Source organism: Mesitornis unicolor, unplaced genomic scaffold (assembly GCF_000695765.1).
Source record: "Mesitornis unicolor isolate BGI_N332 unplaced genomic scaffold, ASM69576v1 scaffold12472, whole genome shotgun sequence".
Lineage (NCBI taxonomy): Eukaryota > Metazoa > Chordata > Aves > Mesitornithiformes > Mesitornithidae > Mesitornis > Mesitornis unicolor.
Window position 1 is genome coordinate 1 of NW_010167280.1, and position 14,503 is coordinate 14,503.

Sequence of the window (14,503 nt, forward strand, 5' to 3'; positions counted from 1 at the left end):
GAGGGACGCGGCAGCGAGCACCGGGGGAGCCGAGGGCTCCGCCGCAGCGGGAGGTTAAGGTGGGGAAGGAGCAGCTTCCCGCGGTGGTGCTGAGCGGGCTCGGCCCTGGGAGGCCCCGGGGGCAGGGGATGGGGACAGCAGCACAGCCCCAGGACAGGAGAAGGAGCCTGGGCTGGAGGGGCAGGAGAAATACGGATTACAAAAAAACCCTACCTGCAGGGAGATGATGCTTTTAAAAAGAAAAAAAATCCTTCATCTTTAGCATTATCTTAATCTTTGGCTTTTTTTTTTTTTCATGCTGCCTCCAGCAGTCTCTGCATCATCCTTCTATACAGTATAAAAGCATCTCACCTTCACATTATAACTTTTGGTACTGAAGTCAGTAAAAGAAAACCTCAAACCCAAAAAACAGCCCCCAAAACCCAGCCCCCCTGAGCTTCCAGAACCTCACTGACATGCTGTGGTTGCGGCACTGACGCTCCCTGCGTAGGAGGGACAGTGCTGGTGGTGATCCTAGCTCTCCCTACGCTCTCTCTTGAAGACAGCGGCCGCTTTCCATGTGGCAGTAGCGTGAGAGAGAAGAATCTCCTCCGGGAACAGCTCTTGCAGCTCTGTAGCTAATTCTGAGTCTTTTGCATCAAGGTAAGGAATGAGCGATTCCTTCAGGCTGAAAAACAGAGCAAAAGTAGCATTAACAGACTGTGTACGGCAAGCTACAAACACCACGTAATGTTTCGTGTGGTAGGAATGCACCAACATTAAATGCAGAGTTTTAACGTGTAGTTTGTAATGGGAAGGATTAAAACACCAGGCAGATTTGCAGAGAGGCTGGAGAACCCAGAAATGGGGGCTGCAGGTCAGAACCAAGCAGCTAAAGCCAAGCTGTGGGTGTGGAGAGCTGAGTGCTCAGCTGAGGGACTGCTGAAGCGCTCGTGTTCATCTTTAGAGCTCATGAACAGCAGCTCCTGGTGAATTCCAGCAGTGCTCCCAAAATTGCTTGTGTAAGATGAAGAGTCACAGAACCAGCTGCATATCCTTAGTGCTGCTGGTTGTGCCTTGTGTCCAGCCAGGCAGGGCACTGTTTCCACCACACGCATTTTCAGAGGCAGAGAAACTTAACAACAACTGGGGGTTGGTTTGGGCTCTGTAACTGTTACCTCCATGTGGGTCTGAGCTCATCCACAGCTTGGACACGTCTCAGCTTCAGGATGATCATTTCATGCAGCTCCTGGAGGAAGGTTTCCAGCCTTGAGTGGACGAGGAAGGTGTTGAGGAGCTTGGCAAGCTCTGGACTGAGCTCAGCTTTGTAGACTGTACTGATGTCTACGAAAGGATCCTAAAAAAAACCAATCAACCATATACATTTAAGCAACTTCATTTAGAGAAGAGGAAGCAGCTGATTAGACATGGAGTTATCAGTGTTCCTTACCCTTCTGAGGCGCAGAAGCTGCTCAGATTTGCGAGTAGAGAGAAGTTGCCACAGGGCTATGTTGTGCTTTAGGTGGCATTGTCTAAGGGCCTGAAAGAAAAACACATGAGGAATGAACCTGGATGTATGGGATGTATTTAGGAACCTGTCCACGGCCTGCCCTGCTCATGCAGGTCAAAACTGCAGAGGAACACAATCACAGGGACATCATCGAGCCCTTTAAGGGGTGTAGAAGTCCACCTGCAATGGGCTTCTCTCTCCCTCTTCCTCATTTTGCCTCCAATAATTCATACTTTTGATATCACAAAAGGGACTGGGAAACTGATAGGGCTATGTCACAGGTACTTGTCATAACACAGTGTCTTTGCCTCCTTAATCGGAGAGGCGCCTCTTTTCACACATCATTAGGAGATAAACCCTGCCCCATCACCACTTGGGAGAGGTAAAAGGGATATTTCCCATCCTGCTCAGCACCAGGCAAGCCAGTGTCCCCGAAAACCAACTCAAAATTGAAAGTTCTCCCTTTTCTCAGTTTTAGCACTAGAACTGATTGTGCTGACACTCAACTGAGAATTCCCCTTTGACAGAAGAGCTTGGATCTGCGAAGAGTTTGACCTTCTGCACATCCCACACCTGACCTTTCGGGAGGGTTTTGCAAGAACCTGCTGAGCATCACGAGCTGTGAGACGCTCCCACCTTGCAAACGCTGCTTACAGGGGAAGGGAAAACTCTCAGGGCTCACCTGCAGCACGTGAGGGTTTGTCTGATCGCCCATCTGCAGAACTTTCTCGATGTAGTCGGTCAGAAGCATTTCCCCGTTCTCTCCAGCCATGGCCAGGAATCCCAGGGTGATTTCAGTGACGGACAGAGCATCACAGACGTCGCTGTAAGATTGCAGCTCCCCGCTGATGGTGTTCATCACAGCACTGGGGAGAGCACTCTGAAAACAAAGCAGTTGCTAACATTAGTTCAGAGCCCTTCCCTTATTGCTGCTCAAGTTGCTAAAGTGGCAGAAGATGGCAGAGCCACAGGTTTAGGAAACTGGAAATGCTCAGCTATATCCCTTTCCTTTTAAATTCTGACTGACAAAAGGTCAGTTAGCACATAGTCAAGGCATGCTGAGAGATTAGCAGACAAGCCTTCAGATCAGCAAGTGACAGAAGGCAAACCTAACATTTCTTGGGCTGTCAGGGGTCCCATGCTTGCCCTCCAGTGCAGAAACCCACCTGATCCAGCTTATTCCTGACTTCATTAAACAGCTGCTCGTAATTCCGGTCGTGTCTGTACACCAGGGTAGGTATTCCCTGTCAGGAAAGAAACCCCTGGTTGTGAGGCTTTGGTGACATTGCTAACCCTGCTACAGTGCATGCCTGGCTGCAGCAAACACTGCAGGGCTCCAACATCAACCAAGAGGTTGTCTGCAGAAAGCATTGCTGGCTGCCTTCTCCTACCGTGAGGGTGATGAGTGGCTTCCCCTGCAGGAACTTGCTGATGATTTGCTGCTGGATCCTCTCCAGATCAAAGTCCTGCAAGGTCTCCCCTCCCTTCTCCATGCTGTACTGGCAGTTGGACAGGATCAGAGGGATCAGGTCTCTCTCTACCTCATAACTGATCAAGTGCAGGTCAGCCACTTCTGACGGACTGATCAGGTACCTGCGGAAGAGAAAACGGTCTCCATTTAGAGCAAGAAGCCTTTATGAAGCAGGGAGAGCGGTGGCAGATAAAAGAGAGCCCCCAGAATGCCTAGCTGGAATAGCAACGTACCTGTCATCTTCCTTGATGTGTTTGTTCACCGCGTGGATAAAGTCGTTGTGCAGACTGATGAGGTAACTGGCAAGGGCTGTGGAGCAGAGGCCCAGTCCCTGTCGACGTGGCAGAAGCACCTCGAGCTCGCTGTCCAGGGTCAGGTCAGCATCACAGTAGCCTTTTGGAAGCTTAATTTCCCCTGAAATGAAAAGGCAGAGAAGATTTCTTCTTTGTCTCCGCATCACTGATGGGAGGAAGTCTGACAGCGGACAAGCTCTTGCTTCCATCGCTCTCAACAGTGCTGGCAAAGAAAGGCACTCACCATTGGTGTCCAGAGAGCTCCTCAGGTTGTTCCAGACAGACAGAAACACATTCACTCTCCTCTGCATCAGGTCCCTCATCACATCTGAGGAGCAACAGAAAAACAAGTCCTTGAAACACCTCTTACTGGCAACACCGTGAGACTTGTTAATAAGTTAATATATAAGAATTTATAAGAATATATAAGTTACTATATAAGAATTTTCAAAGCACACCACTGAACTCTAGGCAACTGCTCAAACAGACCACAAGAGACTACACAGACACTGAACAGTTTTCTAATTATATCACTTTGAGTAATTTGCTCTGTTCATACTCTTCCATCACTGCGTTTGGCCCAGGCCACAAGGTTGGATGGATCCTTGGTCTGATTCAGCACGACTGAAGTACTTAAAAACAAGTAATTGTACTTAAGTGCAAGTGAAGGAGTTGCCACCAAATGTCTGTATGCTGCTCATGAATGGAAGGTTAGGACCCCTCTTCCACCTCTTAGACAGGCCCTACTCTAGGGCAAAGCTTAAAAACTCAGTGTACCCACTGCTGCATTCAGGGATTTCTCCTCCCTATCTCAGAGCAGAGGCCCCAGCCCTTGTGAACAATCTGCCCGTGCTTAATTCTCTTTAAAGTCACCTGATGACTTTCCCAAGCTTAACTCCAGGGTTAGCATCCCCCATTCATTTGGATGGATGATAAAAGCAAAATATGAGGGCGTAAGACTGCAAGCTTAGAAGTTTTCACCTTCATTTGCAACAGGACTACCCAGCGCTTTTTGTCGCACTAACTCCAGTTTTGGCACAGCCTTCTCACCTGAGAGGGGTTCGTTGAGGAAGTCTCTGATCGAGCAGTGCTTGACATCAGCCGTGTTCTGAAACCGCCTCACCAAGTCTTTCTGCAGAGCCAGAATCTCTGGTAAGAACTTAACCAGCCGCAGCTCTGCTTCCTGGAAGAGGAAAGGGGGCCTATGAGTAAGGTTGTTCTTGGCCAAACCAATTTTGAAGACTTTTATGGGATTATTTTTAAAATTATTAAAAGAGAAGATGTGTTACACGTGCAGTTCTCAAGATTATAGAAAGTTATGAGAATAACTTGGCTTGGGTCTGGCTCTGGGCGACTTTTCCCACCTCGATGACCGTGCCATCTCTCATCCCGGTGTCACACCCACCTTCTGCAGAAACTTCCACAGCACAGGGACGGTGTCCTTGCCGTTCTTTTGCTGGACTACGTGGCCCAGGTTCTCCACTGAAACCCTCTTTCGGCAGCTCCACATCTTGGAGTGATGGATGTGACTGTCCTTCGGCAGCTGGGACAGGAAAGTGGCCGGGTCGCCATACACTATTTTCACTATTGGGTTGGAAGAAATTCTCTCATCCTCTTGGATTTGTCTATTTAGCTTCAGCAGTTTTATATCCAAATCCTGCATTTAAAAAAAAGGAAATTATATCAGAACTGGCAGGTTCCTGCCATGTTGAACCTCTGCTAGAGGATATTTCGCTAATAGCTTGATGACTAATAGACACATGCTCCTAGGGAAGGCATGTAAAACACACTGCAAGACAGCTCTTGACACCACCAACTTATTCTTTGTCCTGCAGCTCATCCCACAGGTCTGCCATTCTTGAGATCAGTATATGGGGGGGAATAAAGGCAGCCAGTTCATCTGGAGCAAGCACGTGCTCACTTGGGCCAATACTTTCCACTGAGTTAAACCATTTCTGCTTTTCCAGCTGTACAAAATCATCATAGCACAGCTCTCGTCTCAGACACTCGTTTCCAGTGTAGAAGCAAGCTGGTCGATGCTTACAAATTAGAGCTAACCTGCAGTTGTGTCACAGACTTTAGGAAGAGCTGGGTGACAAGCGTAGCACAGACAGCACAGCAGGTCAGGTTTCTAAATAAGTGGGGTTTTAATTGCTCAGCTACCGAAATTTTATACAGCAAATTTCTCACCTTCAATTCAGGTACAATAATTGTTCTTGCAACAATTTTTTCCCATCTGTTTCTCTTCTCCTTGGTGGAGAGCACACCATCAAACTGAACTGGCCCTGCAACAGGAATATTTAGTGTCTTACATTTGCAATATTTCGGTTAAAAGAAAGCTCAGATTCTCTTGCAAGTTAGCAAGATGAGTGATTACAGTGCTCCTAGAAGCTAAATGAGGATCTCAGTCTAGCTGGAGAGTGTCATGCAGCACAGCACACAGCGACTGCAGGTTTTCAGAAGCTTCATCTGAACGATGTGGATATTTATACCAGTCATTTATAATCCCAGAAAGGTTGAACAAGGAGTCCAAGGTCAGACCACGATCAATGATGGGCCAAAGAACAGAGCTTGGAATACTGGTCTGTGCTGTCACATTAAATATATGGCCTTTACATATAAATCCCTCTACAACAGTGACTCACTTCAACTCGAACTCCAGACTCTACCCTCAACCGTGCTCTGCCATCCCTCTTCTACCAACCAGCTCCTTGGCAGTCATTTAGAGGGCAGTGTGTAGATTACACACAGCATGAGGTACCACACTTTGATTAGTACCTCTGCTTGTGAGCTGAAAGCTCTGTTAACGTGTCATGAGGCTATTTATCCAGTCATTCCTTTTCACAACTATGCACCAACCCTGCAAACCTCACATACTTGACCAAAAGAGACGCAAACAGCCAAAACTTCTTCACTCCCTACAGGAAGAAACAAGCCTCAGATTTCCGGATTTTCTCCTTACACTGGCTTGGGTGCTCCTTGAGGAGGCTGCCAAGGACAAGATGAAGGATGTTGATAGTCTCATCCACACTCTTCCCCAAAATTTTTGTCAGCTGTGCCAAGTCCTCCCGAATGTGCTGCTCCAGGAAACTCACTGCGTTGTCCACCGGTGGCTTGATAATGTTTTGCAGTGCCTAAAGAGAACCAAGGGGAAGAATATAAGCCAACAACAGCCAATAAGTTCAAGCAGAAGGCATGAAGAGCTATGGGTCTTACCAGAAAACCTCAATTCCACCCTACAGGATTCCTACCTGAACAACAAAAGGCAGGTGAGATGTGTGTGTATGCATGCATGCACATGCATGAAGGAGCCAAAACCCTCCTGGGCAAGGAGGGGAGTGAATTTGGGTCTGGGATCTGGAAAGACTGCCCTGGTTACTTGGCAATAGGATGAAAAGGAGCAGCATGATGTCAAGGTTCCACTACATTTCATGTGGCCGCTTGGAACTATGACTGGGAGATACCTCAGGGTTTTCTGTGGCTCCCAGCAGCATCGCCAGATGTGTGAGCAGGCGCAGCAGCGTGAAGACAACTGGAGACAGGGCCCGATCAGACACTCCCTTTGTTTTCCTGTCTTCTGCATTTCCAAGTACGTGGCCGGTTTGAGTTCTGTCCTCCCTACTCCTGTTGGAAAGTCCGTACATAGCATTTGTTTTGCCTTGACAGAAACCACACAAGAGCTGTCCTTGATACCCAGTAATGTTGTTCTGACCCGTAAGTTCTCTGAGTGCCATAAAAGCTGCCAATTGAAAGCAGTACACGGGGATGAGGACTTCCAAGAAGTTTTGCACACAAATAAACAACTTGTTTGTTTATGCTGGCTAAAAGCTCTTCCTCAGACATCTCTTCCTAATACATTTCCTATGAAAGGTGCAATGTCCAGCCCTGTAGGGCAAGATGAGCCAACGCCATGCTGGGTAGACAAGAAGCCACTGCTGCTAGAATGAGTAACTTGAATATTCTTACACGAGCGCTAGAAGTGCTACATCATTTAACACTGAAAATGAATGAAATGAATGAACCAAAACGTACTGGAGCTCTTGAAAGCCACGCAGTGGTTTATGCTGTTCCCCTCCAACTTCGGCACCACAGTCGGGACAGCGGCCGATTTCCATGGGGAGGCCACACTAGCAAAGAGGAAGACGAGAACGCTGAGTTCCAGAGTAAGAGCCTCTCCAGCAGAGAAATGAAATCCAAGCTGCCACTGGTTCGTTGGAAAACTGCAATACACCGGCCAAAGGACCTCTGCCTCTTGTTTCCTAGATTTATTGTGTAAGCTGTGTTAGGGCTATTTAAATTTTGCATTACTACAGTAAAATCATTAATAACGTGGAGTTTGGGAAATGAACCACTGTGCAGTAGAACACAAACTAGTAAATAAGATAAGAGTTGACTGTTGAAAACACCACCTGCTTAAAAACCCACCAGTCTCACATTCTTACCTCTCCCACAGTGCAGGGGTGGCCATTTGGACATTCTGGTAAGAAAGAGACACAAACAGGACAGTGTTATGAGACAGTAATTTATAAAGGCCCCGTTATCTCCTTTCATAGGGACTGTCATCTTGGAGCAAGAAACGTGCTTCAAGGTCTAACCAAAAGCACTGGCTGTCCCAAAGCTCAAAGGGGTGAGGTGCCCACATAGGAACCCAAGGAATTACTCAGTGTTTTTCTCCTGGCACTTACTGTACCAGCGCAGAGCAGCCACTCCTTCCCAGGCCCTCGCCTGGGCCATTATATCTTCTGGCATCGTGGGCAGAAAAGAGTGCTAAGGAGGAAAAAGAAAAAAGGGGCTAAGTGGGTCCATCAATCAGTTCTTTCCTGTAGCAGTTGCTCACTGGCTCCTTATTCATCATGGGAAACAAGAGAGATCTGACAGTGCAGGTCGTGAAGGTGACACATGTGCACATTTCCAAATTCTACCTTTGAAAATGCCTTAAGAACCACGAGCTGTTATCCTCCAGAGCACGCAGGTCTCCACGCTATCACCTGCAGGCTGCTTTCAGACTCATCAAATATCAGCAAAAGTATTTGCCTTACACTGCTCAGGATGCAGAAGTACCTTGAAAAGGCACCAGTCCAGAGCTGCTTGTGCTAATTAATCCCAACAGCACTGAAATAATCATAATTCAAAGCTAAACCGATAAATTTTTGATGTTAAAGGTTAGAGGATCCAGCAGATACATGAAAAAACCTAGCAGTATGTTTTACCTGAGGTAAAGCTCCGTACCTGCATGGTGTGTGGATGGAGTGCCAGATTCCTCAGGGGCTGCAGGACGGGGCTCTGCCCGCACAGCAGGATCGCTGCGGCGTGCACGGCCACTTCGGTCAGGGCTCCACGCTGGCTGAAGCTTTCAGGATTCACCGTCAGGCACGGCAGCGTGTTCAGCACGAGGGAAGTTGCAAAGTGCTGCAGGTCCGGAGAATTCAGGACTTGGGAGCTCCGGATGAACTCAACCATAGCATCTGTTTGCTGAAAGTAGATATTGAAAAGAAATAAAACCGGCACGATATTGCCCGCCAAACCAAAGGGGACTTTCACAGCTGCTTCCCACGCTGTGTTGTCTCTGCTTTGAAAACATTTTCAGCCTGCTCTCATCAGGACAGAACTGTATTGGGGGCAGGAGAACAAAAGGCTCTTCCACTGATGATGTAAACCTCATACATCCTTATCGCTGAAGCATATTCATCCCAAGCTCCCAAAGTGAAGTGTCTTACCTGCTCTTTGGGACGAAGACTTGAGTCACTGACTCCATACAGGGCAGTGACCTCTCTGAAAAGAGCCAGGAGCAGATGGGCACGTTGCACAGCCAGGGAGCCACAAGATGCCTAGAAAAGAAGTGATGATATGGCAGAGAAGAGGCTGTGGCTGTCCCAGCTAAAGGCACGGGGTGTGCAGGTTTCAGGGGAGCTGTGGTGAAGCTCTCCCCACAAACCAAGGGGGATCGTGCAGAAATGGCTGGTGAAGCCATAAAGGAGTCATCTGGCAGCACTTGAGCTGGCTGAGGCTTTTTCATCAGAAACCTCTTAAGTGTTTTATTCTTCTAACATCCAGTTGGAATTGCAATCTCACTAGGCAGCAACACGTACGTGTCCTCCCTCAAATCAAACCAACACGCGAGTGAAAACCAAACCACAACCAGTGTGCAATGGATGGTACAGATACTGCAAGGTGCGTTGTTTGCAAACATCTCCCTGAAGATTTTCATACACAAAATACACCTTGGGAAAAGGTGACAGTTACAGAGATCACCTGTTTGACTTTTGCACAGCAAGACACAAAACCAGGCAGACACGGGCAGGCAGGGAGGGGACATGAGGCTTCTTTGATTATCTGTCAGTTGGCTGCATTGCTGCTGTAAAACAAACTGCTATGATAGATTACAGTGGGAGAAACGTGAGATGAGGCAACCAAGAGGAATAACCTCAGCTATGTATGCTAGGACACAGGTGGGAGTAAAGCACACACACGTGTCTGCCTGCATAAGCCACAGCACCTTTCAAGCAAAGGCAGCGCAAGCATCTCCACTGGCAGAGACCCTGCCAAGAGGAACACAAGGCTAAACCACCGGCCATGCAAAGCCCACAGCAGGGTTACAGTGAGGAGAGCATGCCCTACCTTCTCTGCCTCGAGAAGACCCTGAGCCTTGCACTCGATCATGGCCTTGCCCACGGCATCGCGCAGGACTCTGTAATTCTCGCCGCACGCCAGGTAGCGGTCGATGTGATGAGACTGGCTGTTCTGTACCTGCAGAGGGAAGAGCCCATGGTGAGCACATCATCCAGTCGCTGGGCAAGGCAGAATCTCCTCTTCCTCCCAGGAACCACGGCATTTCACAGAATCACAGAATGAGGAGTTGGAAGGGACCTCAAAGCTCCCCCAGTGCAACCCCTGCCAGAGCAGGATCACCAGAGCAGTCACACAGGAACACGGCCAGGGCTTTGGGTGTCTCCACACAAGGAGACTCCACAACCTCTCTGGGCAGCCTGGGCCATGCTCCATAACCCTCACACTCACAAAGTTTGTCCTCATCTTCAGCTTGAACCTCCTGTGCTCCGGCTTGGGACCATTGCCCCTTGTCCTGGCATTGGCCATCCCAGAGCAGAGCCTGGCTCCTTCCTCCTGACACTGCCCTTTCCCAATGGATCTGAGGGCACCCCTCAGTCTCCTCTGCTCCAAGCTCAAGAGCCCCAGCTCCCTCAGCCACTCCTCAGCAGGAGATGCTCCACTCCCTCCATCATCTTTGTGGCCCTGCTGGACTCTTTCAAGCAGTTCCTGTCCTTCTTGACCTGAGGGGCCAGCACTGGACACAAGATTGCAGCTGTGGTGTGAGCAGGGCAGAGCAAAGGGGAAGGAGCCTTTGCAAACAAGCACAGCAACCCAAATGGCCTCTCAGTGCCATAACAGCTCCATTCAATAGAGAGCACAACAGCAGAAACACCCCAGAGCAGCACAAAGTGAAGCCTAAGAGGAGAGCAGAGCCATCTCCAAGGACACTCCTCCTCTTTACCTGCTTCAGAATTTCCTGGGGGAACACCCAGTGGAACTGTGGCTCTGTGACAAGCTTCTGAGCAAACTCCATCCCGTAGTGACAGGCAATTTTCCGGACCAGGTAAACACGGTGCCAGTCGTTCTTGGTGAGGCTACAGAACACCCTCACGTTTGCCAGGTAACGCTGCTTCTCCTCCACCTGCTTTTGCTCTGGAGGGGAAAAGAAGATTAAAAAAAGGCAAAACCACATCCTACCCTGTATAAAACTTTTCTGTCGGCACTGGCTGTAGCACCAAGGTCCTTTCACCAGCACTGACCAGCTTTTCTGTCAGCACCAAGGTCCTTTCACCAGCACTGACCAGTTACACAGGAGACACTGAGAGTCCTCTCTTCCTCAGATGCTTATCTAGAGTGTGTTTCTTCAGCCGGATTTTAGACAATGACTCACCTCTTGAACAGAGGATAACACACTACCTCCATTTCCTTCTCTCAAGGACAATTTTTCCCATTTACTGGGTAGTTCACCCTTGGAGCTCTTCCACCTTGCCCAGTAATGGCTTTGCATCGTCAAAACTGGTGGTGCTGCCTGAGAACCATCTCCTGGGATGCATTTCGCTGCCTGACATCCCCAACTCAGGGGCTGGACACTGAAGTCCCTTGGAATTACCTTTTTGATGCTTCATGAACTGTGTAAGTACCTGAGACTCTCCACACACTGTTCTCCTTTATTGGAGAAAGCTGCACAAAACCTTTTACTTATTGTTTTGAAGTATCTTTTTATCCTTTTTAGCTTTGCAGAGCTCTCAATTCATATGAAAAATAAGCCTTACAGTGGTCATGTATCTGAAGCATCGTTTACGCTTTACTCTTTTATTCATTAAAGTTCAATTTAATTGGTCCTAAATAAAATTTCCCTGTTAGCCACTGGAGGATAAAATAAATCTCCCTCCAAAGGCAAAACTGCTGTGTAACTACACCCTAGGGGTCATTGGCACAGCCTTGCTACTCATTATAGAGCACTTCTAATACACGGGAAAGAAGACGAGTAATGACTGACACTCCTAATGAAAGGAAAAAGCTGATGGGCTCGTTCATGGCCACGCATCCAAACAAGTCCTAGCACAGCACAGATGCACTGGCCGTGTCCAGCCCATCTCCCGTGGTGACTCTGCCCTGTACACAGCATTTCCACTTGACAGCAGCATAACGAGCCGTACCTGCGGGCCCATGCAAGTCAAAGAGCAGCTCCGCAGCCTTACTCAGGTACAAGCGAACCTTGGCTACCGCCTGCAGATACTCAACGGACGCCTCCTGAGGAGCTTCTCGACTGCTGGCTGGGAGATAGTTCTCTGGAAAGCCTCTGTCTCCAGGCAGATGGGTTACGTGCTTACCTCCAAGGCTGCCCTCAGCCTTCTCACACATGGAATCCTGCAGATGGGCCAGAACGTCGCGTGAGTGGCAGCAGCAGTGAACTCACATGTGGGTACCTCCCCGTGCACCCACGCTGCAGCGAGCACGCTGAACTCTGGCATCTCCCACAGCACCCTGCACCCAGGGCCTCACCTCCTCCCCGTGAGCTCTCTGGGGCTTGTCCCAGACCTCTGCCACATCACCACACACCCTCACCAATGCACCCAAGCTCTCCCCTGTATTTCCTATGCATACAGCTGGGCAAGATTGTTACGAGCATGCTGCCTGGCCACACACAAGCCAAAACACACATTGCCTGGTCCAAGGTGCCAAGCTCTACCTGGTTTTCCCTTAGCAAGAATGCAATTTTTGATCTTATCTCCAAAGTCACCATTTTAAGGAAAACTCTAAGAGATAAAACCGCTATCCCTGCTGTCAAGTTTGTTTAAAGCATAAAGAGTTATGCAAGGGGAGAAAAGGAAACAATCCAAACAGCACAATAACATAAAGCTCTGCAAACAAAAAAAGAATCTGTGAAAACAAGAAACTAGCCCAGGAGTGGATGACTGCAACTAGAAATCCCCTGTGGCTGCTCTCCTGTCTTGGGGTTTGAGTCTTATGAGGCCTCACTTAATGCTTAGACACCTGTGCAGTGTCCAGGAGGAAGAATGTATGTAATGCTGCAAATACACAAGCCAGACCTCGAAAAGCAAGGCTGGTTCCTGCAGAGCAGGTTCTGACCAGCTCATTTGATATAATCTCCTTTTTGGGCTTTCTAGTTGGACAACTAGTTATGTGCACAAGAGATCTGCTTGTAACTGCAGAATTTCTACTCTTGACTTCTTTATTCCTGCAGCAGTTTCATTGCCCAGCTCTTACCTCCCCAGCGCTCTTACCTCCAAGCAGTTGACAAAAAGCAAGTAGAGCTCTTTTTTGTCATTTTTCTCTAGGATCTTGTTGTGCTCTACCCGGGACAGGTACTGCTGCACATCATTTTTCACTTCATTGAAGCTACAGGAGAGAGAAACACCCCCTTACCACAACTGAGACACTAACAGCTACGAATGGTCCAAGTCACCAGCGAACTGCTCGTTATGTCCATGAGACAGGCGGGGGTCACTCTGGATCCATCTTTTGCCAGATGTCAGCTTCACGCTGAGCTAGGGTTTTGTTATCAATGCCAAATGAGCATTTCTAGGGTGTAAGTCGTCTGATCTGTTTTAGGGGATGATCACACCTCAGAAATGGGGTTTCTGGGCACTGACTGCAAAGGGGGGCTGGAGGAGCTGGTGTGAACAGAGAGGTCTGTGTCATTGAACCAAAGATCGTTCTGGATTACATGTCTGTGGATGAGGAGCACTGCTTTGCTGATCTGGAGCGTATCAATTAGTTGGCCATTGTTAGGTTACCCAAACCACCCCTGTTCAGCACAGGTTTAGGTTAAGAACAGCCAGGTAAGCCTTGGCACAGACTGGTCAGGTGCTTCAACACAAGCTACGTGCAAGCCAGCCAAGTTGCTTAAGTAATACAAAGGCACAGGATGGATTTCACCTGTAATTATTCAAATTCAACGAATAGCATGGAATTGAGAACAACCCGATGGGCTTGATGAGGTCATGAAGAGCAAAGCTGAACCACCCGCTACTGGAACATCCATCGGCCGTGGGACTGTGCTCACCTGTACTTCAAGAGCAGCTTCAGCATTACCGAGCGGATAACGGGGTTTTCATCCACTTCATCGTTAAATGGGGACAGGAGTTTTGTGTAGATGGCAGGGTGATCTGTGGAGATCAGAAACAAATCAAGTAGGTGAGAGAAAGGGGCAAGAGAATCAGCTCCATGAGGCTGAGTGCTGGGATGGAGGGAGCTCACCTGAACCTTTCAGGAGGCTTCTGTGAACAAACAGCAGGTTAAGGAGCTCCTGGATCACCTCTGCCTCCGGGGGTTCATTGTCCTTGAAGCACATGGTCGTGACCACATCTATGAAGAAGTTATTGCACCTCTGCCGGAACAGGGCATTTCTTGCTATGGCATCTCTAGGGGAACAGTAAGAAGCATTAGGACAATGTTCAGATACAGAACCACTGAAATAATGGATGAAGCACAGCAGACAGACACAAAAGCCACCACGGTGAGATACTTTTCTGGCTTTCCAGAAGGCCAGGTTTGTGTGACACTCCAGCAGTATTGTCTGCAAAGGCTGTATCACATTGACAACCGAGATCACAAACAGCAACATGACTCCATCTACTGAGAGCTTTTTGCTAAGCTGTCACAAGGCAATCCAAGATGACAAGCAGCTCTCTTGGCCAAGTCAGCCACTGACACTGCTTTCTCTCTCCAGGGTTT

At 48.5% G+C, this 14,503-nt stretch overlaps 1 protein-coding gene across 1 annotated transcript in view; it reads right to left on the reverse strand.

The window, feature by feature from the left end:
• Positions 1–513: 513 nt before the first annotated feature.
• The window catches only part of RNF213 (ring finger protein 213), a gene marked incomplete at its 5' end in the record, with an annotated part of 51,961 nt that continues 37,971 nt past the window's right edge, over positions 514–14,503 (reverse strand). The window contains 25 exon segments of the mRNA XM_010178647.1: positions 514–667; positions 1,158–1,336; positions 1,430–1,519; positions 2,172–2,369; positions 2,656–2,733; positions 2,881–3,082; positions 3,194–3,374; positions 3,498–3,581; positions 4,304–4,436; positions 4,659–4,910; positions 5,444–5,538; positions 6,216–6,387; positions 6,718–6,877; positions 7,286–7,380; positions 7,696–7,730; positions 7,939–8,020; positions 8,483–8,803; positions 8,805–8,864; positions 8,866–9,081; positions 9,872–10,000; positions 10,764–10,954; positions 11,962–12,172; positions 13,051–13,165; positions 13,833–13,935; positions 14,027–14,190. Coding sequence (XP_010176949.1) covers positions 514–667; positions 1,158–1,336; positions 1,430–1,519; positions 2,172–2,369; positions 2,656–2,733; positions 2,881–3,082; positions 3,194–3,374; positions 3,498–3,581; positions 4,304–4,436; positions 4,659–4,910; positions 5,444–5,538; positions 6,216–6,387; positions 6,718–6,877; positions 7,286–7,380; positions 7,696–7,730; positions 7,939–8,020; positions 8,483–8,803; positions 8,805–8,864; positions 8,866–9,081; positions 9,872–10,000; positions 10,764–10,954; positions 11,962–12,172; positions 13,051–13,165; positions 13,833–13,935; positions 14,027–14,190 — 3,700 coding nt within the window.